General features: G+C 39.3%; 1 protein-coding gene across 1 annotated transcript in view; it reads right to left on the bottom strand.

The window, feature by feature from the left end:
- The window catches only part of LOC133570677 (uncharacterized), a 48,125-nt gene extending 25,904 nt beyond the window's left edge, over nucleotides 1–22,221 (bottom strand). Inside the window, exons 1-2 of the mRNA XM_072916563.1 lie at nucleotides 22,203–22,221; nucleotides 13,486–14,818 (exon numbers count right to left, since the gene is read on the bottom strand). Of these exons, the coding sequence (XP_072772664.1) occupies nucleotides 13,486–14,818; nucleotides 22,203–22,221 (1,352 nt within the window). The remainder of the gene's footprint in view (nucleotides 1–13,485; nucleotides 14,819–22,202) is intronic.
- Between the last annotated feature and the right edge of the window lie 758 nt (nucleotides 22,222–22,979).

Here is a 22,979-nt window from a genome sequence, read left to right as displayed (position 1 = left end):
CTGATCCATCATCTGCATTTGGAAATCTTTGTTCCACATTGTTTCCGATATTAACAAAGTAATCATTAAAACGTTCAACTATTTGGTTCATATTGTCATTTTTTGTATTTCCATGTAGAAAGTACTGGGGGTAATCTTTCTTAGCAGCATTTTTAATGATGCTATTTAGGATGCCCCATGTTGCTCTCATGTTGTTTCTGTTTTTCTTTAATAATTGTCTGTAGTATTCCTTCTTACATGTTCCTAGTATACCAATTAGCTTCTTTTTATATTTCTTATACTTATTTTCTGCCTCTATAGATGTCTGTGTTATTAATATTCCATATAATGTCTTTTTTTTGTGCCAAGCATTTTTCAGTCCTTTTGTCATCCATGGTTGGTTGTTTTTCTTTTGCTTCTTACTAACTTCTTTCCATGGACAACATAAACATTGATATTATACATGTGGGCCAATATATATATATATATATATATATATATATATTTGATGTGGCAAGCTACTTTTGCAGTGTATAGCTTAGCTACATTTAATTGAGAGTATAGCTTAGCTCCATTTAATTGAGAATAACTTGTAGCTTAGCTTACTACATTGTCCAGGTAGCTTGCCCATCACTGTCTATTTGGCCTAGCTCACATGTCAATAGTTTGAATACTGCAAACTTCAATACAGTAACACCTCATTTGTTCTGCAGACGTCCAGCGGGTGTCAGCGGGGAGTCATGAAGAGGAGTGGCACACCAGTGTGGGACAGAAGGAGCTACAGGCCCCCTCCCACATTAAAGAGGAGCAGCTTCATGATGAAGATGAAGCTCAGTCCTTACAGCTTCATCACAGTCAAAGTGAGGAGAACAGAGGGGCGGAGCTTGTAAGTCAACACATCACAGAAGCTGATGGAGAGCATTGTGAAGATATCAAGTCAGAACCAGACAGCATCTTTGCTCCACTGTCAGACATGGACCACATGATGTCACACTCTTCTGATCACAGTGACCACATCCAAAAACCTTTGGAGAGTAAAAATGACTCTAAAGGTGATACGAGACATCACACTAACAACAAACACTTTGACTGCTCTGAATGTGGGAAATCATTTAGAAAGAAGAGTCATTTTACAGTACACATGAGAACACACACTGGAGAGAAACCTTTTACTTGCTCCGTTTGTAAGAAGAGTTTCTTCAGAAAGGGTGACATGACCACACACATGAGAATACACACAGGAGAGAAACCTTTTACTTGCTCTGTTTGTAAGAAAAAATTCTTCCAAAAGGGTAACATGACCACACACATGAGAACACACACTGGAGAGAAACCTTTTGCTTGCTCAGCTTGCACTAAAAGATTCAACACTAAGAATGACATGATATTACACATGAGAACACACACAAGTGAGAAACCTTTTACTTGCTCTGTTTGTAAGAAGAGTTTCTCCAGGAAGCAACAAATGACCACACACATGAGAACACACACTGGAGAGAAACCTTTTACTTGCTCATCTTGTGCTAAAATGTTCAACACTATGACGGAAATTATAATACACATGAGAACACACACAGGTGAGAAACCTTTTACTTGCTCTGTTTGTAAGAAGAGTTTCTCCAGCAAGCAAAACATGACCACACACATGAGAACACACACTGGAGAGAAACCTTTTGCTTGCTCAGCTTGTGCTAAAAGATTCAACACTAAGAATGACATGACATTACACATGAGAACACACACAGGTGAGAAACCTTTTACATGCTCTGTTTGTAAGAAGAGTTTCTCCAGAAAGGAACGCATGACCACACACATGAGAACACACACTGGAGAGAAACCTTTTGCTTGCTCAGCTTGTGCTGTAAGATTAAACACTAAGAATGACATGACATTACACATGATAACACACACAGGTGAGAAACCTTTTACTTGCTCTGTTTGTAAGAAGAGTTTCTCCACAAAGCTTAACATGACCAGACACATGAGAACACACACTGGAGAGAAACCTTTTGCTTGCTCAGTTTGTGCTAAAAGATTCAACACTAAGAAGGAAATTATATTGCACATGAGAACACACACAGGTGAGAAACCTTTTACTTGCTCTGTTTGTAAGAAGACTTTCTCCAGCAAGCAAATCATGACCAGACACATGAGAACACACACTGGAGAGAAACCTTTTGCTTGTTCAGCTTGTGCTGAAAGATTCAAACACTAAGAATGACATGACATTACACATGAGAACACACACAGGTGAGAAACCTTTTACTTGCTCTGTTTGTAAGAAGAGTTTCTCCAGCAAGCAAATCATGACCACACACATGAGAACACACACTGGAGAGAAACCTTTTGCTTGTTCAGCTTGTGTTAAAAGATTTAACACTAAGAAGGAAATGATATTGCACATGAGAACACACACAGGTGAGAAACCTTTTACTTGCCCTTTTTGTGAGAAGAGTTTCTCCATAAAGGAACGCATGACCACACACATGAGAACACACACTGGTGAGAAACCGTTTAGTTGCACTGCATGTGTTAAAAGGTTCTGGTCTAAGTATCAGGTGAGTAAACACAAGTGTGTAACAGTCATGGAAGCTGCAGGGATGTAAAAACACTTAAACAGTGATTGTGCTAAATGTAGTTTAAAAACACAGCATGTTTAATATGAATGTATATTTGATGTTGTATGTAGTGCTTCTCATCTTCTAGTCTTATATGTTGTCCTGTACTTACTATTTAAGTTGTGTGCATGTCTTGAATATTATATATGTAGCTACTATTTTATTCTATTTTCTCATTGTTAAACGGAGGACATCTTATTATTTTAATTAGGGATTTTTTCCATGCATATTTTCTATTTTATTTAATTGATGTTATTATCCAACTAAAAGTATGACTGAATAAAATGGTTAACAAAATGTGGACTCTGGTAGATTAGCAGCATTGTTACATCATGGATGTTAACTACTGCAAAACATCAACAAAGAAGAAAAATGCTGAAGTTAGCAACACATCACTGAACTTTAGAGCCATCGTGAGTGGAGTTGCTTGTTTTTATTGCTGCATTTGTACTTATTTCACCTCACATCTTCACTTTTAATCCTAAAGTCTTCTTCACATATATTGTTGTAGGCTTCTAACATTTATGTTTCTGATGTGTGTGTGTAGTCTGTGGAAAGGGTTGTTGTCCCTTGTGGATCCAATTGTTCACTTGCACAGATACATCTTCATCATCATTAGTTTATTATTGTTCTTCGGTCAATGGTCAACAAAATAAACAAACAGTTGTACATTCGTAGATTGAAAAAGAAAATGTTGCAGAGCGAAATTGTTTAGGCTGAAGTTGAACACTTAATTGCGCCTAACCCTATAAACAATGTCAAGTACAAGATGAACTTCCGAAAATGATGAAATGTCCTTTGTACAACATATTATAAATACACATTATACACAACATGAACACAGTTCAATGATATACACAGTAAAGGCATGTGAAATATCCTTGTACACCTTTGCACCAATTATATACTATATACAAACACTTCCATTATTATTTATATCTCACACTTAGTTTGTAATGAACATTGATCATAGTATTAACTACAGTGTTGATTCAAGAGTGATATATTTTTTCAAGACATGTTTTTTAAATGTGTGAATGGAAGTGGAACATTTGAAGGAATGATCCAAGCTGTTCCTAACCCTGCAGTGTAACAGCATCACAGCTTGTTAGAGACCAGGGGAAACTGGAGCTCAGCCTTTTAGCGGCCCGGACAATAAGATAAGAAGTGGCAGGAGTTGGTCAGTGGACAAGCAGTCAGAGCGTGGACTGTGGATGTCGGCCAGAGCGGAGTTACGTAACCTTTCCACGCCCGCTTCCCCCTTGTGGAGCCGAGCAGACACACTCCAGCGCCCACTGATGATTTACTGCCGAGGACGACACAGCGGTTCCACGTTCCGTGCTCTCATCCCTCTGACGACTGGGACCAGCTGGATCAGTTGCAGTGTGTGCTATACAGCAGTGGTCCCCAACCACCGGGCCGCGGACCGATTGGTACCGGGCCACACAAGAAATTAAATATATATCATTTTTAGTTTTATTTTTTTTAAATTATTAAATCAACATAAAAAACACAATATATACATTATATATCAATATAGATCAATACAGTGTGCAGGGATACAGTCCGTAAGCACACATGTTTGTATTTCTTTATGAAAAAAAACCAAAAAACAATTTAATTTCATGTATTTCTTTTGAAAAGGTCAGTGGTAAGCGGGCAGATTTGGTGGGGGAGGTTTTACAAGAGGGCAGCATGGTGGTAGAGGGGTTAGTGCATGTGCCTCACAATACAAAGGTCCTGGTGGCGACTTGTCCAGAGTGCACCCCGCCTTCCGCCCGACTGTAGCTGAGATAGGCTCCAGCGACCCTGAAGGGAATAAGTGGTAGAAAATGGATGGATGGATTGATGGTTTTACAAGACAAAATGTCAAATAAATGTGAGCACTTGCTTATTTAGACACTGTGTTGTACTGCACTGTTGATGCTGAATAAAGTGTTTAGAAAAAAATATGTATATTAAATATTTTTTTAAATATAATAGAATTCAGAAAAATATGCCTCAAAAATTGCACACGTCACGGAACTTTTACCATTTGTGTTTTAACTTCTTTTCCCACTCAGCAGCTAAGAAAAACGGTTACATGCCTTCAAAATAAAATGCAGATACAACATAAAAAACAAATGAGAATTTGAACTCACCGTAACGCTGTAGATTGGTCAAGCTGGAGTGCGTTACCACGGTGATTAGCAATCCTCTCTAACAATTGTGTCTCAATGTCTTCAGCTATTTCCTCAATGCGCCGAGTCACGGTGTAGCTGACAGAGATATCTTCTTAGCAGCCTCTCCTAGAAGTTGACTTTAGCGGCAGGAAGGATCAATTCTTCACCAATAGTGAATGGCTTTTTAGCCTTAGCAATATGATTAGCCACTAAGTACGATGCTCTCAGTGATTCTCATTTACTGATGTGGTCATTTCTTCTCTTTTTCATCTTCATCTTTTTTTCTTTCAAAATACTTGTCTTTGAATCCAGGGTGCTCGGTCTCTAAGTGGCCAAGCAGTTTTGAAGGCTTCATGGCCTCATTAGAGAGCTGCTGGCCACATATTATGCAGAGTGCGGGGGAATCACCTGTTGCCATAAATCCATATTTCAAGTAGGACTTCTGCTATTGTCTGTTAAAAGCTTTCTTTTTGTTGGAAGTCGTAGGCTGTTCTTCTCTCTCTTCCCAAAGCCTTTTCCCCTTCACAAAGAAACTTTCCAAATGTCTGTTTTTTGCTCATTTTCCTAGCAGGGTTACATTTTGCCGCTCAAGTGACCAATATATAACCCAGAGAATCCGGTCATTTTTCCAAAATAAAATACTAAAAAAAAATCGTTCAGGCTCAGATAATAAATAAAACGGAAATAACTAATTATTTCTTGTGCGGCCCGGTACCAATCAATCCACAGACCGGTAGCGGGCCGCGTCCCGGTGGTTGGGGACCACTGGTCTACAGTACAGGCCAAAAGTTTGGACACAGCTTCTCCTGACTATTTACATTGTAGATTGTCACATCAACACTATGAATGAACACATGAGGAGTTATGTACTTAACAAAAAAATAACTGAAAACATGTTTTATATTCTAGTTTCTTCAAAATAGCCACCATTTGCTCTGATTACTGTTTTGCACACTCCTGGCATTCTCTCCATGAGCTAACACCTTCAAGAATGTTGGAAAACCATTTCAGGTGACTACCTCTTGAAGCTCATGGAGAGAATGCCAAGAGTGTGCAAAGCATTAATCAGAACAAGGGTGGCTATTTTGAAGAAACTACAATATAAAACATGTCTTCAGTTATTTCACTTTTTTTTGTGTTCATTCATAGTTTTGATGACAATCTACAATGCAAATAGTCATGAATGAGAAGGTGTGTCCAAATGTACTGATATGTCACACACTTGTATTGGAACTCCGAGCAAAGTACAAAGGTAGAGATGTCCAATAATAATAATAATAATAATAATACCTGAGATTTATATAGCGCTTTTCTAAGTACTGTTGCGTTTGGACCAGTTGTTCCTCCCAGGGAATTCAAGTCACAAGTCGCTCCCAAGCTCTTTACGACACTTTAAGCTGAGTAGAAAAACCACCAGAGACAGAATAGGTATTTTGTAGTATATTTGCAAAGCTTTGTAAATACATTGAGACCAGTCCAGCATAGAACATTCAATCGCGCCGCCAAGATGGTCTGCCCCCCACCCATGAAAAACCCTCTCCCCTATCAAGTCTCTCTCCCTCCCACCCTCGCAGTCATGTCCCTCCAGCCAAAACACATGCCCATTGTCCTCCGCACCTGGACATAAGGCTAGATAAGAGAAAGGAGTATATCTCTTTCTTACATTCCTCACTCAAGGTTTAGCACACAGTATTTGCAGACAACCAAAACACCACAATTGGAAGAAAAACACTAATATGATTATGAAATCAAAAGAAGTAACACTTAAATACGGATATATGTAAATATCTGCCTCCGACAGTACCCATAGTCGCTCTACATGTAGAACCCATCATTTATTCACACCTGGTGGTGGTAAGCTACTTTCATAGCCACAGCTGCCCTGGGGTAGACTGACGGAAGCGTGGCTGCAATTTGCGCCAACGGCCCCTCCGACCACCACCTATCATTCATCATTCAATTCACCGGTGTGAGTGGCACCGGGGACAAAGGGTGAAGTGTCCCGCCCAAGGACACAACGGCAGCAATTTTTTGGATGGTAAGAGGCGGGGAGCGAACCTGCAACCCTCAGGTTTCTGACACGGTTGCGCTACCCACTACGCCATGCCGATATTATCGGCCAATAAATGCTTTAAAATGTAATATCGGAAATTATCGGTATCGCTTTTTTTTTTATTATCGGTATCGTTTTTTTTTGTTTTTTTTTATTATTATTTGTATTTTTTATTTTTTATTAAATCAACATAAAAAACAGAAGATACACTTACAATTAGTGCACCAACCCAAAAAACCTCCCTCCCCCATTTACACTCATTCACACAAAAGGGTTGTTTCTTTCTGTTATTAATATTCTGGTTCCTACAATATATATCAATATATATCAATACAGTCTGCAAGGGATACTGTCATGACTTGGTCCTTGGGTTTTGTTTTTCTGGAAGGCAACGGAAAGTTGGCTCGGGCGAGACGGGAATGTGAGTACATATTTTATTTTTACAATAACAAAAGGAACAAACTAAAGGTGCGCACGATGGCGGAGAACAAACTATGAAAGCAAAAAGACTATACCACAAAGGCGATTAACTCAGAACACGAAACAAAACACTTACTGTGGCATGGGACTGTGAACACGGCTTGAGAGGATAAAGAGCGTGCAGAGCATAAATGTGATGTCGCCAGGTGACCAACAGAAAAAGAAAAGCTTAAATAACACAGGCATGATTAACGAAAACAGGTGCGTGACTCAAAACGTGAAACAGGTGCGTGACGTGACAGGTGAAAACTAATGGGTTGCTATGGAAACAAAACAAGGGAGTGAACAACCAGAAACTAAAGAGTCCAATAACTAAACAAAACATGACTAAAACAAAACATGATTACACAGACATGACAGGATACAGTCCAAAAGCACACATGATTGTGTGTGCTGCTGGTCCACTAATAGTAATAACCTTTAACAGTATTTTCATTCATTACTAGTTTCTATGTAACTGTTTTTATATTGTTTTACTTTCTTTTTTATTCAAAAAAATTATTTTATTTTATTTATTTATTTATTTTTTTAAGGAACCTTATCTTCACCATAACAGGTTGTCCAAATTAGGCATAATAATGTGTTAATTCCACGACTGTATATATCGGTATCGGTTGACATCGCTATCGGTAATTAAAGAGTTGGACAATATAGGATATCGGCAAAAAGCCATTATCGGACATCCCTATACAAAGGTGCTGTCTGTGTGACTCTCCCATCCCCTCTTACCTTTCCGTTAAACTCTGTTTTTGCCAACAATAGTCCTTCACAAAAGGTGAAGGCGGTGGTAAATATGCATTCATCCATTTAATTCATCATTTATACATATTTTTGGGTGTCTGGAACGTGTAATAGTATTTAGATATTTTCTTCCCAAAAAAGGAAATGGCTCTGGTTTTCGAACAATTCGGTCTTTGTCTGACTTTTTGGAATGACTTACTAACAAAAACCGAGATACCACTCTACCAAACTGTACTCAGTGGCCTAGTGGTTAGAGTGTCCGCCCTGAGATGGGTAGGTTGTGAGTTCAAACCCCGGCCGAGTCATACCAAAGACTATACAAATGGGAGCCATTACCTCCCTGCTTGGCACTCAGCATCAAGGGTTGGAATTGGGGGTTAAATCACCAAAATGATTCCCGGGTGCAGCCACCGCTGCTGCTCACTGCTCCCCTCACCTTCCAGGGGGTGATCAAGGGCAATGGGTCAAATGCAGGGAATAATTTTGCCACACTTAGTGTGTGTGTGACAATCATTGCTACTTTTTATTGGTTATTGGTTTTTATTAACTCGCTGGAATAAAAAGACAATATAACATACATCCATAAACGTGGACGCATGTGGAAAAGTGCAATATATTTATCTGTACAGTAACCTATTTATTTATTTTTATATGCACCTTATTGCTTTTTTATCCTGCACTACCATGAGCTTATGTAAGGAAATGTTGTTCTTATCTGTACTGTAAAGTTCTAAATTAGCCACCCTTGCTCTGATTAATGCTTTGTACACTCTTGGCATTCTCTCCATGAGCTTCAGTATTTCGATACATTTAGAAATAAAGGCAACCACAAAAATGGCATTATTGGCTTTATTTGAACAAAAAATCTGAGCGTACATGAAACATAAGTTTATTATTGCAGTTAAGTCCTTAAATAAAATGTTGAACATACTAGACAACTTGTCTTTTAGTAGTAAGTAAACAAACAAAGACTCCTAATTAGTCTGCTGACGTATGCAGTAACATATTGTGTCACATTATGAGGGACAAACTGTAAAAAAGTATTAATAATCTACTTGTTCATTTACTGTTAATATCTGCTTATTTTCTGTTTTAACATGTTCTATCTACACTTCTGTTAAAATGTAATAATCACTTATTCTTTTCTTCTTTGATACTTGACATTAGTTTTGGATGATACCACACATTTAGGTATGGATCTGATACCAAGTAGTTACAGGATCATACATTGGTCATATTCAAAGTCCTCATGTGTCCAGGGACATATTTCCTCAGTTATTAAACTGTGGAAGTCGCTTCCTAGCGGTTCCGCTGATCACACACGTCACAGGAGACCTGCAGCGTCTAGAGTTGAACAAAGTTTTGATATGCATCAACAATTTTTTTAAATTTATAAATGGTTGATTTATATAGGCTAGTAAGGTAAAGTTTTGTACCTGACAAGTTACCAACTATCCCACACCTGGGACACAGTCCTGCAGGGCCGTTTGGTAGACATCCAGACGACAGGGGGCGGCACACCAGGGGACACCACTTCAGGTGGGATGGAACAATCCATATAACACGTCACAGATGACGTCACGCTAACATCACGTGACACCTCTGATGAAGGCTGCAGACGCAAGATAGCCCAAACTTGACCTTACTAGCCTATATAAATCTACCATTTATAAATACCAGTGACATGCGGTGAGGTTGATGGCTGGTGAGGCACTGACTTCATCACAGTCAGATTAACAAACATATGAACCCTAAAGAGTATCTTATTCACCATTTGATAGGCAGCAGTTAACGGGTTATGTTTAAAAGCTCATACCAGCATTCTTCCCTGCTTGGCACTCAGCATCAAGGCTTGGAATTGGGGGTTAAATCACCAAAAATGATTCCCAGGCACGGCGCCGCTGCTGCCCACTGCTCCCCTCACCTCCCAGGGGGTTATCAAGGGTCATCACATTTCATTACACCTAGTGTGTGTGTGACAATCATTGCTACTTTAACTTAACTTTAACTTTACACAAACAAACTGTAGCACACAAAAAAGCACATTTAATTAAAAAAACGTTATTGTGGTCTTACCTTTACTTATAAATGAAGTCCATGCGCCGCTGTTGCGCCGGATAATGTACCCCCGCCGTAGAATGCACCCCCTGACGGGAGTGTTATATCAACTAAAGCCCACACTTAAACTTTCCACGTGCAAGATTGAATCTATTTAAAAAAGTGTAACCGAGGGTTTATAAATGTCGCCTATACTGTATGAAACTACAAAATAACAAACACGGAGGCTCCAGTTTACACGAGGACCACCTTATTTACCTTCTTTCAAAAACTTCCGCTCCACTCCGTGTCATCACTTCCGCTCTTAGCGCCTTCAAAATAAGAGCTCAAGGCATATACTGTATAACAGCGTATAACAGGAACATCACAAAGAGGAACGCCCATAAAAATAGGTTACACAAGTTATTTAATAAGAAGCCAAAAAGTGCAAAAAAAATAATGTTCGTGTTGGAGGAGTTGTGAATGAACGCAATATGAAATCCGTGCTGCAGTCTGCAGGTGTACATAATGTTGTGGCCCTGCAGTCATTCACAACTCCTCCAACACGAACATTATTGTTTTTGCACTTTTTGGCTTCTTATTAAATAACTTTTTTAAATAGATTAAATTTTGCACGTGGAAAGTTTAAGTGTGGGCTTTAGTTGATATAACACTCCTGTCAGGGGGTGCATTCTACGGCGGGGGTGCATCCAGCACAAGGAGGTGGGATTACTGCGAGCCTCAGCCAGTGCGTCTTGGTATGATGACGTTTGCGCGTGACGTCACGGGTTGAAGCAGACATTTTGGAATAGCACGGTGGCCAGTTTAAGTTGTCTGTTTTCATCACATAATTCCACAGTATTCTGGACATCTGTGTTGGTGAATCTTTTGCAATTTGTTCAATTAACAATGGAGACTGCAAATAAGAAATCTGTAGGTGGGATCGTGTATTAGCGGCGGCTGCAGCAACACAACCAGGAGGACTTTGACTTGGATAGCAGACGCGCTACCGTGAGTACAGCTTTGGCTTCCAAACATTTGATCACTTGCCCGTACGTGCGTGCCGCTATGTGCATGTCACGTACGTAACTTTGGGGAAATATATGTTTCTTGCCGACTCTGATGGCGGCCGGGGTGTCGTCGAAAGCTACAATGCCGTCCACCGCCGCGCCGCTGTCCTCACCTGTCTGGGTTGACTTCCTCCGTCTCCGGGCCGCCGACCGCACCGATCATCGTGGTGAAGTCCTTCGTCGCGCCGTCGATCGCTGGAACGCAGGTGAGCACGGGTGTTGATGAGCAGATGAGAGCTGGCGTAGGTGGAGAGCTAATGTTTTTAGCATAGCTCTGTCGAGGTCCCGTAGCTAAGTTAGGTTCAATGGCGTCGTTAGCAACAGCATTGCTAGGCTTCAACAGGCGGCACAGCATTAACCGTGTGGTTACAGGTCCAGAGTTTGGTAGTATTGTTGATATTCTGTCTATCCTTCCAGTCAGGGGCTTATTTATTTTGTTTCTCACCGCATTTAAGCACGATGCTATCACGTTAGCTCCGTAGCTAAAGTGCTTCGCCGATGTATTGTCGTGGAGATAAAAGTCACTGTGAATGTCCATTTCGCGTTCTCGACTCTCATTTTCAAGAGGATATAGTATCCGAAGTGGTTTAAAATACAAATCCGTGATCCACAATAGAAAAAGGAGAGAGTGTGGAATCCAATGAGCCCTTGTACCTAAGTTACGGTCAGAGCGAAAAAAGATGCGTCCTGCACTGCACTCTAATCCTTCACTCTCACGTTCCTCATCCACAAATCTTTCATCCTGGCTCAAATTAATGGGGTAATTGTCGCTTTCTCGGTCCCAATCGCTCTCGCTGCTGGTGTAAACAATGTGCAGATGTGAGGAGCTCTACAACCTGTGACGTCACGCTACTTCCGGTACAGGCAAGGTTTTTTTTATCAGCAACCAAAAGTTGCGAACTTTATCGTCGATGTTCTCTACTAAATCCTTTCAGCAGAAATATGGCAATATCGCGAAATGATCAAGTATGACACATAGAATGGATCTGCTATCCCCGTTTAAATAAGAACATTTCATTTCAGTAGGCCTTTAAGTGTTTTTAAATCCCTGCAGCTTCCGTCACTGTTACACACTTGTGTTTACTGACCTGATACTTATACCTGAACATCTTATCACACGCAGTGCAACTAAACGATTTCTCTCCAGTGTGTGTTCTCATGTGTGTGGTCATGTTTTGCTTTCTGGAGAAACTCTTCTTACAAATGGAGCAAGCAAAATGTTTCTTACCTGTGTGTGTTATCATGTGTAATATAAGTTCCTTGTTAGTGTTGAATCTTTAAGCACAACGTGAGTGTCAGGTTCAAACACTGATGACATCTATTAATCAGACAAGAAGCAAGGAATCATGCAGACACAGAGTTCAATTTAGCTCATGTGGAGAACGCATGGAGCTGCACACTTAGTCACAGTCTCGCCCTACGCTCTAAGGTTCAGCTCCCGCGTCCCTCTATTTATTCAAGAGTTCCACAGTCAACATCACTGAGGCCGCTTCTAAAAGGAGTGGTCACATATACTATGCAAAGTAGGTCCAGGACGCACAATACGTGACAGAATGTGGTGGGGGCCTTGTGATTTCGCCTTGTCTCCGCTTCGTCTGCGTGTTGCCATCTTATCTTCGTTGAGGTCCTTAAAGTCTCTGCTTCGTCTGCGTGTTGTCGTCTTATCTTCGTTGAGGTCCTTGAAGTCCTTGGCTGTTAGCGGGCTAAAACAAAGATAACATCTGTGGCTGAGGCCACCCCTCAGACAAGAAGTTTTTGTCCTTGCACAAATAGAAAAGTCTAACCTGAGCACAATAACTAATAACTAAAGCAACAAACTTTAAGCATACTAAAGTTAGTGTGATAATATATACATAATTATTCTAACACTGAGCAAGCAAAAGGTTTCTCTCCAGTGTGTGTTCTCATGTGTAATATAATTTTCTTCTTAGTGTTGAATCTTTTAGCACAAGCTGAGCAAGTGAAAGGTTTCTCTCCAGTGTGTGTTCTCATGTGTATGGTCATGCTTAGCTTTCTGGAGAAACTCTTCTTACAAACAGAGCAAGTAAGAGGTTTCTCACCTGTGTGTTCTCATGTGTAATATCACTTCATTCTTAGTGTTGAATCCTTTAGCACAAGCTGAGCAAGAAAAAGGTTTCTCTCCAGTGTGTGTTCTCATGTGTATGGTCATGTGTTCCTTTCTGGAGAAACTCTTCCTACAAACAGAGCAAGTAAAGGGTTTCTCACCTATGTGTGTTCTCATGTGCAATATCATTACATTCTTAGTGTTGAATCGTTTAGCACAAGCTGAGCAAGCAAAATGTTTCCCTCCAGTGTGTGTTCTCATGTGTTTGGTCATGATTTGCTTGCTGTAGAAACTCTTTTTACAAACAGAGCAAGTAAAAGGTTTCTCTCCAGTGTGTGTTCTCATGTGTATGGTCATGTGTTCCTTTCTGGAGAAACTCTTCTTACAAACAGAGCAAGTAAAGGGTTTCTCACCTGTGTGTGTTCTCATGTGCAATATCATTACATTCTTAGTGTTGAATCGTTTAGCACAAGCTGAGCAAGCAAAATGTTTCCCTCCAGTGTGTGTTCTCATGTGTTTGGTCATGATTTGCTTGCTGTAGAAACTCTTCTTACAAACAGAGCAAGTAAAAGGTTTCTCTCCAGTGTGTGTTCTCATGTGTAGTATCATGTCATTCTTTTTGTTGAATCTTTTAGCACAAGCTGAGCAAACAAAAGGTTTCTCTCCAGTGTGTGTTCTCATGTGTGTGGTCATGTCACCCTTTCTGGAGAAACTCTTCTTACAAACAGAGCAAGTAAAAGGTTTCTCTCCAGTGTGTGTTCTCATGTGTGTGGTCATGCAATCTTTTCTGGAGAAACTCTTCTTACAAACAGAGCAAGTAAAAGGTTTCTCTCCAGTGTGTGTTCTCATGTGTGTGGTCATGCATTCCTTTCTGGAGAAACTCTTCTTACAAACAGAGCAAGTAAAAGGTTTCTCTCCAGTGTGTGTTCTCATATGTGTGGTCATGCATTCCTTTCTGGAGAAACTCTTCTTACAAACAGAGCAAGTAAAAGGTTTCTCACCTGTGTGTGTTCTCATGTGTAATATCATGTCATTCTTTTTGTTGAATCTTTTAGCACAAGCTGAGCAAGCAAAAGGTTTCTCTCCAGTGTGTGTTCTCATGTGTGTGGTCATGCTTTGCTTTGTGGAGAAACTCTTCTTACAAACGGAGCAAGTAAAAGGTTTCTCTCCAGTATGTGTTCTCATGTGTACTGTACAATTAGTCTTCAGTCTAAATGATTTCCCACATTCAGAGCAGTCAAAGTGTTTGTTGTTAGTGTGATGTCTCGTATCACCTTTAGAGTCATTTTTACTCTCCAAAGGTTTTTGGATGTGGTCACTGTGATCAGAAGAGTGTGACATCATGTGGTCCATGTCTGACAGTGGAGCAAAGATGCTGTCTGGTTCTGACTTGATATCTTCACAATGCTCTCCATCAGCTTCTGTGATGTGTTGACTTACAAGCTCCGCCCCTCTGTTCTCCTCACTTTGACTGTGATGAAGCTGTAAGGACTGAGCTTCATCTTCATCATGAAGCTGCTCCTCTTTAATGTGGGAGGGGGCCTGTAGCTCCTTCTGTCCCACACTGGTGTGCCACTCCTCTTCATGACTCCCCGCTGACACCCGCTGGACGTCTGCAGAACAAATGAGGTGCTACTGTATTGAAGTTTGCAGTATTCAAACTATTGACATGTGAGCTAGGCCAAATAGACAGTGATGGGCAAGCTACCTGGACAATGTAGTAAGCTAAGCTACAAGTTACTCTCAATTAAATGGAGCTAAGCTATCCTCAGACAATTGTAGCACGCTACACTACAAGCTACACTGCAAAAGTAGCTTGCCACATCAAATATATATATTTATATATATATATATATATATATATATATATATATATATATATATATATATATATATATATATATATATATATATATATATATATTGACCCAGATGTATAATATCAATGTTTATGTTGTCCATGGAAAGAAGTTAGTAAGAAGCAAAAGAAAAACAACCAACCATGGATGACAAAAGGACTGAAAAATGCTTGTCACAAAAAAAGACATTATATGGAATATTAATAACACAGACATCTATAGAGGCAGAAAATAAGTATAAGAAATATAAAAACAAGCTAATTGGTATACTAGGAACATGTAAGAAGGAATACTACAGACAATTATTAAAGAAGAACAGAAACAACATGAGAGCAACATGGGGCATCCTAAATAGCATCATTAAAAATGCTGCTAAGAAAGATTACCCCCAGTACTTTCTACATGGAAATACAAAAAATGACAATATGAACCAAATAGTTGAACCTTTTAATGATGACTTTGTTAATATCGGAACAAATGTGGAACAAAGATTTCCAGATGCAGATGATGGATCAGTTGAGGACTTGAGTGAGCTCATAGACAGAAATCCCAATTCCATTTTTCTTAAGAACGTGACAAAAGAAGAAATAATCAAAATTGTAAAACATTGTAAATCCAAGACCTCAACCGACTGTCATGGAATAGATATGGTAACCATAAAAAAGGTTATAGAAGACATTTCAGAACCTCTGACATACATCAGCAACGTATCATTTCTAACCGGCTAATTCCCTGACAAAATGAAAATTGCAAAATGGGTTATGGGTTATACTTGTATAGCGCTTTTCTACTTTCAAAGTACTCAAAGCGCTTTGACAGTATTTCCACATTCACCCATTCAAACACACATTCACACACTGATGGCCGGAGCTGCCATGCAAGGCGCTAACCAGCAGCCATCAGGAGCAAGGGGTGAAGTGTCTTGCTCAAGGACACAACGGACGTGACTAGGATGGTAGAAGGTGGGGATTGAACCCCAGTAACCAGCAACCCTCCGATTGCTGGCACAGCCACTCTACCAACTTCGCCACGCCGTCCCCATGGTATGTATATATTATTATTGTTGTAAATATAAATCTTTATATATTTAAAAATGCTGGTCCTTTTTCAGAGGTTGTCAAGAAGGTCACACATACAATAATGTGTGTGCGTGTGTGTGTGTGTGTGTGTTCTTGAGACATGAAGAAGAAAAATAATCTTCTATATGAGGAGGTGTGAACAAGTGATGACATAAATCATGGTCCCAATAACATTGCATCTAATACTAGAGTCCGTGAACATTGCTCCAAAGTCAGGGTTTTTTGTTGATTTAATGTGCATAAAAATATTAACATTGACAGGTGCAAAGGCAGCAATATATGATAAAACAAGACGGCAGCTAAAGAAGGACTTCCCTATTCATCCCCAAAAAACCTGCCAGGTGAGCAGCTGATTTGACCACTTCTGGTGCTGATGTAAGACAACCTGCGTCCCATATGTTTATTTTAATGAAATAAGTTTATTTCCATCATATAATCAACCATCAACCATTCTGTGTGACCAGTTTAACAGTACAGATGATACATATTTAACAATCATACACATTTACACACAAAAAGAAAAGAAAAAGAATGACGGAAAAAGGAATAGGCTGAAGCCAAAGCTTATATTTGGGGGGATTACCCCCAATACTTCTTAGACGGAAACACAAATAATGACAACATAAAGGAAGTAGTTGAAAGCTTCAATAATTACTTTGTAAATATTGGAAGAAAGGATTCCAGACCCAGTTTCAATTGAGGACTATAATGATACCATAGAGCCAAATCCCAACTCCATGTTCCTCAGTAATGTGACACAGGAGGAAATAGTTATAATCCTGTAATCTAAGACTTCAACTGATTGTAATGGAATTGATATGGAAACCATAAAAAAGGTTCTAGAAGAGATCTCAGGACCATTCATGTATATTAGTAACCTATCATTTCAAATACCCAAACTAAATGAAAATAGCTAAAGTTGCACCAATTTATAAGACTGGAGACAAAAACCAATTTACAAATTATAGACCTGTTTCTTTACTTCCACAGTTTTCTAAAATCATTGAAAAGGTGTCCAAACACAGATTAGAGAGTTTCACAAACAAACATAGAATACTAGAAGAGAACCAATATGGATACACAGCTAATATTTCAACTTTGATGGCTTTAATTGAAATGACAGAAGAAATGAGCAATGCAATAGATAGTAAAAAATGTGCAGCAGCAGTGTTGTTGGATCGAACTAAAGCATTTGACACAATTAATCACAATATTTTCATCAAAAAACTAGAAGGATATGGCATCAGAGGGTTGGTCTTAAACTGGATAAGAAGTTATTTAACCAACAGGAAACAATACGTGAAGCTAGGCCAACACACTTCTACAACACTAAATATATCCTGTGGTGTACCTCAGGGATCAATACTAGGACATAAATTATTCAATCTCTATATAGATGACATTTGTAATGTTACAAAATATTTAAAGTTAGTATTATTTGCAGATGATACAACAGTGTTTTTTTCAGGAGAGAACACACAGAAGATAATACAAATAATAACAGAAGAAATGAACACATTAAAAAGATGCTTTAACAATCTTTGAATCTCAGTAAAAGTAAAATAATGCTATTTGGTAACAGTAGAAGAGAAAGTCAAACACAAACACAAATAGACGGAATAGAAATTCAAAGAGTAAATGAAACCACATGTCTAGGTATAATAATTGATGAAAAATGACTTCATATTCTCTACTGCTCACTAGTGTTACATATCTGACTTATTGTGTAGAAATATGGGAAATAACTACAAAAGTACACTTCATTCATTAACTGTGTTACAAAAAAGATCAGTTATAATAATACATCATGTTGGATATAGAGCTTGTATGCATGCATGTGTGATGTATCATGTTGTATGCATGCATGTGTGATGTATCATGTTGTATGCATGCATGTGTGATGTATCATGTTGTATGCATGCATGTGTGATGTATCATGTTGTATGTATGCATGTGTGATGTATCATGTTGTATGCATGCATGTGTGATGTATCATGTTGTATGCATGCATGTGTGATGTATCATGTTGTATGCTTGCATGTGTGATGTATCATGTTGTATGCATGCATGTGTGATGTATCATGTTGTATGCATGCATGTGTGATGTATCATGTTGTATGCATGCATGTGTGATGTATCATGTTGTATGCATGCATGTGTGATGTATCATGTTGTATGCATACATGTGTGATGTATCATGTTGTATGCATGCATGTGTGATGTATCATGTTGTATGCTTGCATGTTCCAAATAAACTCAACTCAACTAATACTTGGTGGACATTCAAGCCACAAAATGCAAATGGAGTATTGTTGGTGTATTTTGGATGGTTATAGAGGACCTCCCATTGGCTCCATTGCAAGTGGACTTTTATTTACATTTATGAGATAGAATTAGGGCTGGGTGATGTATGGAATATACTGGATATATTGTGGGTTTGTCTCTGTGCGATATAGAACATGACTATATGGTGATATTGGAGTATACGCTCTCACACAGTTGCTTTTAGCTGCAGGCATTACACTACAGGCTCTTGTCACTCTTTCTTGTCTCTCCTTCTCACAAAGACATAAAACAAGCGCACCTTCTTACATACGTCGCATACTGTCACGTGTGCAACGTCATACGCTCTCACGGAGCAGACAGGTAGCGGCATGGTAACGTTAGCTGTGGTGCTAGTGGTAATACGAGAGAAAGAAGGTGCCAATCTGGTAACAAATGAAGGAATAATTCATTCCCAAGACAAACAGCAGGGGGTCCATCGTCTGGCAGTGGTTTGGCTTCAAGCGGGTAGATGGTGAACAAGTATGGGGCAAAAGCGTTGCTACAAAAAGTAGCAGCACTGCTAATGTAGCATCATTTGAAAAGTCACCCGCTAGAGAATGAAGAGTGCTTGAAACTCTGCATGTCAACATCTCCGTTCAGTGCCACACCCACAAAATGCCCAAGCAACCATTTCCACATCAACACCGTATGAAACAAATAGTCAAAAGCAGAAGGACATAACGTCCGCAGGAACCTACCACATAGTGAAGGACATACACTATTTGATTTCCTATTATGCAGCTCTTTTTTTTTTATTTGACACTTATTGAAATATCTTGACATCATGCACAAAAGTGTACTTTATTTGTTTTAAACCATTGTAGTGGCATTCTGTACAGAAAGTGTACTTTAATTTAGTGTTGTTTTAAAATGTCATCTTAGTGACATCATGCACAAAAGTGCACTAATAGCTTGTTTTAAAATGTCTGACAATCTTGCACTTTCTGTTTTGAATGACATGAATGTTTGTGCCACTGCTTAATAACTGTTTAATATATACACTTTTGCTAAATTGACTTAGTTGTGGTTCCCTCTCTGCATGAAAGTTTAAAAGTAGCATATATTAATGCAGTATGAAGAAGAATATTTTAATGTAGACACATAGAATCATCATACTGCTGTGATTATATGCATCAAGTGTTCATTCAAGGCTAAGGCAACATATCCACATATATATGGTGTATCGTGACATGGCCTAAACATATCCACATATATATGGTGTATGGTGACATGGACTAAACATATCCACATATATATGGTGTATCGTGACATGGCCTAAACATATCCACATATATATGGGGTATCGTGACATGGACTAAAAATAGAGATATTAATAAAAGGCCATATCGCCCAGCCCTACTTGAAATGCGATTTGTTTTATATATATCCACCATCATGTCTTTTATAAAGATTGTGAACAATAGAAAAATTCCCAAAAAGTGCAGTTCTCCTCTAAATTCCAATGATTAGATTTAAGACTTGAAGTGTATGAGCATGAAGTGATGAAGCCTACTTGGATGAGTCTTCTAAGACAAAGTGAACAGTCCAGTTGTGATGGATTGAATGCCCTGAGAATAAAATGATATGTGCTTACTTGGACTGTGATGAAGCTGTGAGGACTCAGGTGCTTTGTCTTCATGCTCTTCAGTCTTCACAGAGACAACAGTCAGTGGAAACTTGCTGACATCATCCTCCACCTGCCCTACAACACACTCTCCCTCCTCTTCCTCTTTCATGTGTGGATCCTCCTCTTCCTCTTTAATGTGGGTGGGCTGTGGATCATCCTCTCCCTCTTTAATGTGAAGGGGCTGTTGAACGTCTGTTGGGTAAATAAGTCAATAAGATAAAGAGAGAATATAAATAGTTTTGGACTGACACTGTTAACACAATGACATTATTTGTGTTCTTTTGTGTGTTGTTTTAAAAGAGTGTAACAAAACAACCAATAAAAACACGGAAATACTTCCTTTTGTCCCAGCCACTAAAATTCATTCAAAAGTGAGTAAAAAACAGACTTGGAAATTTGATGAGGAGCAAGTTTTTTTTATAAGTACGAGGCAGCATTGATTGAGGCATTCTTAACTTTACACTCACTGATATAAAATGTGTAAATATTTTATTCTGTATACGGTCTATGACACCTAAACTTTATCTCTAAACTTAACCACAATTTGTGGTGTAGAATGACGTCTGGAACTCAAGATAGTTCCACATGTCTGGGAACGCCACCGACGGATAATCCTTGATATTACTCAACAAATCTTTAGGGATCTATTCCGTTTCATAATTAGATTTTTTTCTCGTATCTGCTTTTCGCAGGAAGATCTCGGCCAGGGGTGTTTAAACTAATTTTAGATGGGGGGGCCACGTGGAGGAAGATCTACTCCAAATTGGCCGGACTGGTAAAATCACGGCAAGATAACGTAAAAAATAAAGACAATTGCAGATTGTTTTCTTTGTTTAAAAATAGAACCAACACATTCTGAAAATGTACGAATCATGTTGTTGTTGTTTTTTTTACATACAATAGTATTCTATCTTTAGTTGTCCTTTTTTACACTTTCAGAATCAATTATGTGATAATGTTCATCAGTCAACTCATTGGTGTTCATTTTCAATCTATCAAGATAAATAAATAATATCAAAATCAAATTACAGGATGTTATTGATGTAGTTTGCTAATTTTCCCCGACTGGTGCGCTAACATCATGTGTTTTAGTTGTGTTTTACATATGTAGCATAATCTACAAAGATACAAAAAATTGCTATTGCAACATTTAGAGGACACATTTAAAACAGCAGTTTCTTTCATTCAAAAATATTGACTCATTTTTGTACTTAGCAAACTCATCCCGTCTCATTCACTCATTCACACACTAATGGCGGGATCTGCCATGCAAGGCGCTTACCACGACCCATCAGGAGCAAGGGTGAAGTGTCCTGCTCAAGGACACAACAGACGTGAATAGGTTGGTAGAAGGTGGGGATTGAACCAGGAACCCTCAGGCACGGCCACTCTACCAACTGCGCCACTAGCCTTCCACCATCGACCTGCCTGCTAGCCTTCCACCATTGACCTGCCTACTAGCCTTCCACCATCAACCTGCCTCCTAGCCTTCTACCATCGACCTGCCTGCTAGCCTTCCACCATCAACCTGCCTACCAGCCTTCCACCATCGGCCTGCCTGCTAGCCTTCCACCATCGGCCTGTCTACCAGCCTTCCACCATCGACCTGCCTGCTAGCCTTCCACCGTCGACCTGCCTGCTAGCCTTCCACCATCGACCTGCCTGCTAGCCTTCCACCATCGACCTGCCTACTAGCCTTCCACCATCGACCTGCCTGCTAGCCTTCCACCATCGACCTGCCTACTAGCCTTCCATCGACCTGCTGTTTGCCTCCAGCCATTGGCTTTGTCTACGGGCTTCCACCCGTCGGCCTTGGTTGCTAGTCTTTAGCCCTGTCTGCTAACATCTTCAAAAGTGGTGAAACAAGTGGAACTTCTCCTCTCACTATGTCACAAATTATTATATTGTGTTTTATACTTTTGTGTGGTTTTACTGGTGTCCCAAATGGGTTTGGTCACCCCCACTCACGAGCTATGCTACTTCAAGATGCACAGTTTGACATATTTGATAATTTGACATGTCATCATAGTGGCAGCTACAAAATGACCTCGGCCTTATCTCAGTTGAAGATTTCTGTGACTTTGGACACAACAAAATGGTTGCATACTATGGTAGAGTCCATTCATTCTTATTGTTTCCTTGTTTTGAGAGATCACGTCAACATTACTGCATCCTCCCCTATTGTGAGCACCTACTTTCACAGATTAAAGACCGACTCAAAAGATGGTAACTTTAAGCGCAAATGTTTAGTTATATTATTGTTATTGCTCTCAGGAAATGTTGAGACTAATCCAGGCCCTGATACACTTACACAATGTTTTACACCTGCGGATTTTAAAACTAGATCTGGTCTTGGGATTATTCATATCAATGTTTGGAGTTTACTCCCTAAACTGGATATGATAAAGATCTGGATTAACTCAACAAATGCTGATATTGTAGTCTTATCTGAAACTTGGCTTAAACAATCTGTGCTTGATAAAGATATTTACATTCATGGCTATAATGTCTATCATACTGACCGACAAAGAAAAGGTGGTGGAGTGGCCATATATATTAAGCAGAGGTTTGATGCTAAATTAGTGCTCTCTGAATCAGTAAGTAAAGAACTTGAACTGTTAGCACTTGAAAATGAAATAGCTAGAAATCACCACATTATGGTAGTGGGGTGTTATAGGCCTCCATCTGCCCCTAGTAATTCCCTATCTACTCTTGTGAAGCTTCTGTCTCAACTGAAATACAAGGAAATAGTGATTTGAACTGGGACTGGCTCACATCTGCGTCGGACTCTTTGAAAGCACAGTGTGAATCTATAAATTTAACACAATTAATTAACTCAGCTACAAGACCTAATCCTAAATGCCCTCAAAAAGCTACACTCATT

This window comes from Nerophis lumbriciformis, linkage group LG28, assembly GCF_033978685.3.
Source record: "Nerophis lumbriciformis linkage group LG28, RoL_Nlum_v2.1, whole genome shotgun sequence".
NCBI lineage: Eukaryota > Metazoa > Chordata > Actinopteri > Syngnathiformes > Syngnathidae > Nerophis > Nerophis lumbriciformis.
The sequence above is the reverse complement of the archived record's forward strand: the minus strand, read 5'-3'. Positions and strand labels throughout refer to the sequence as shown.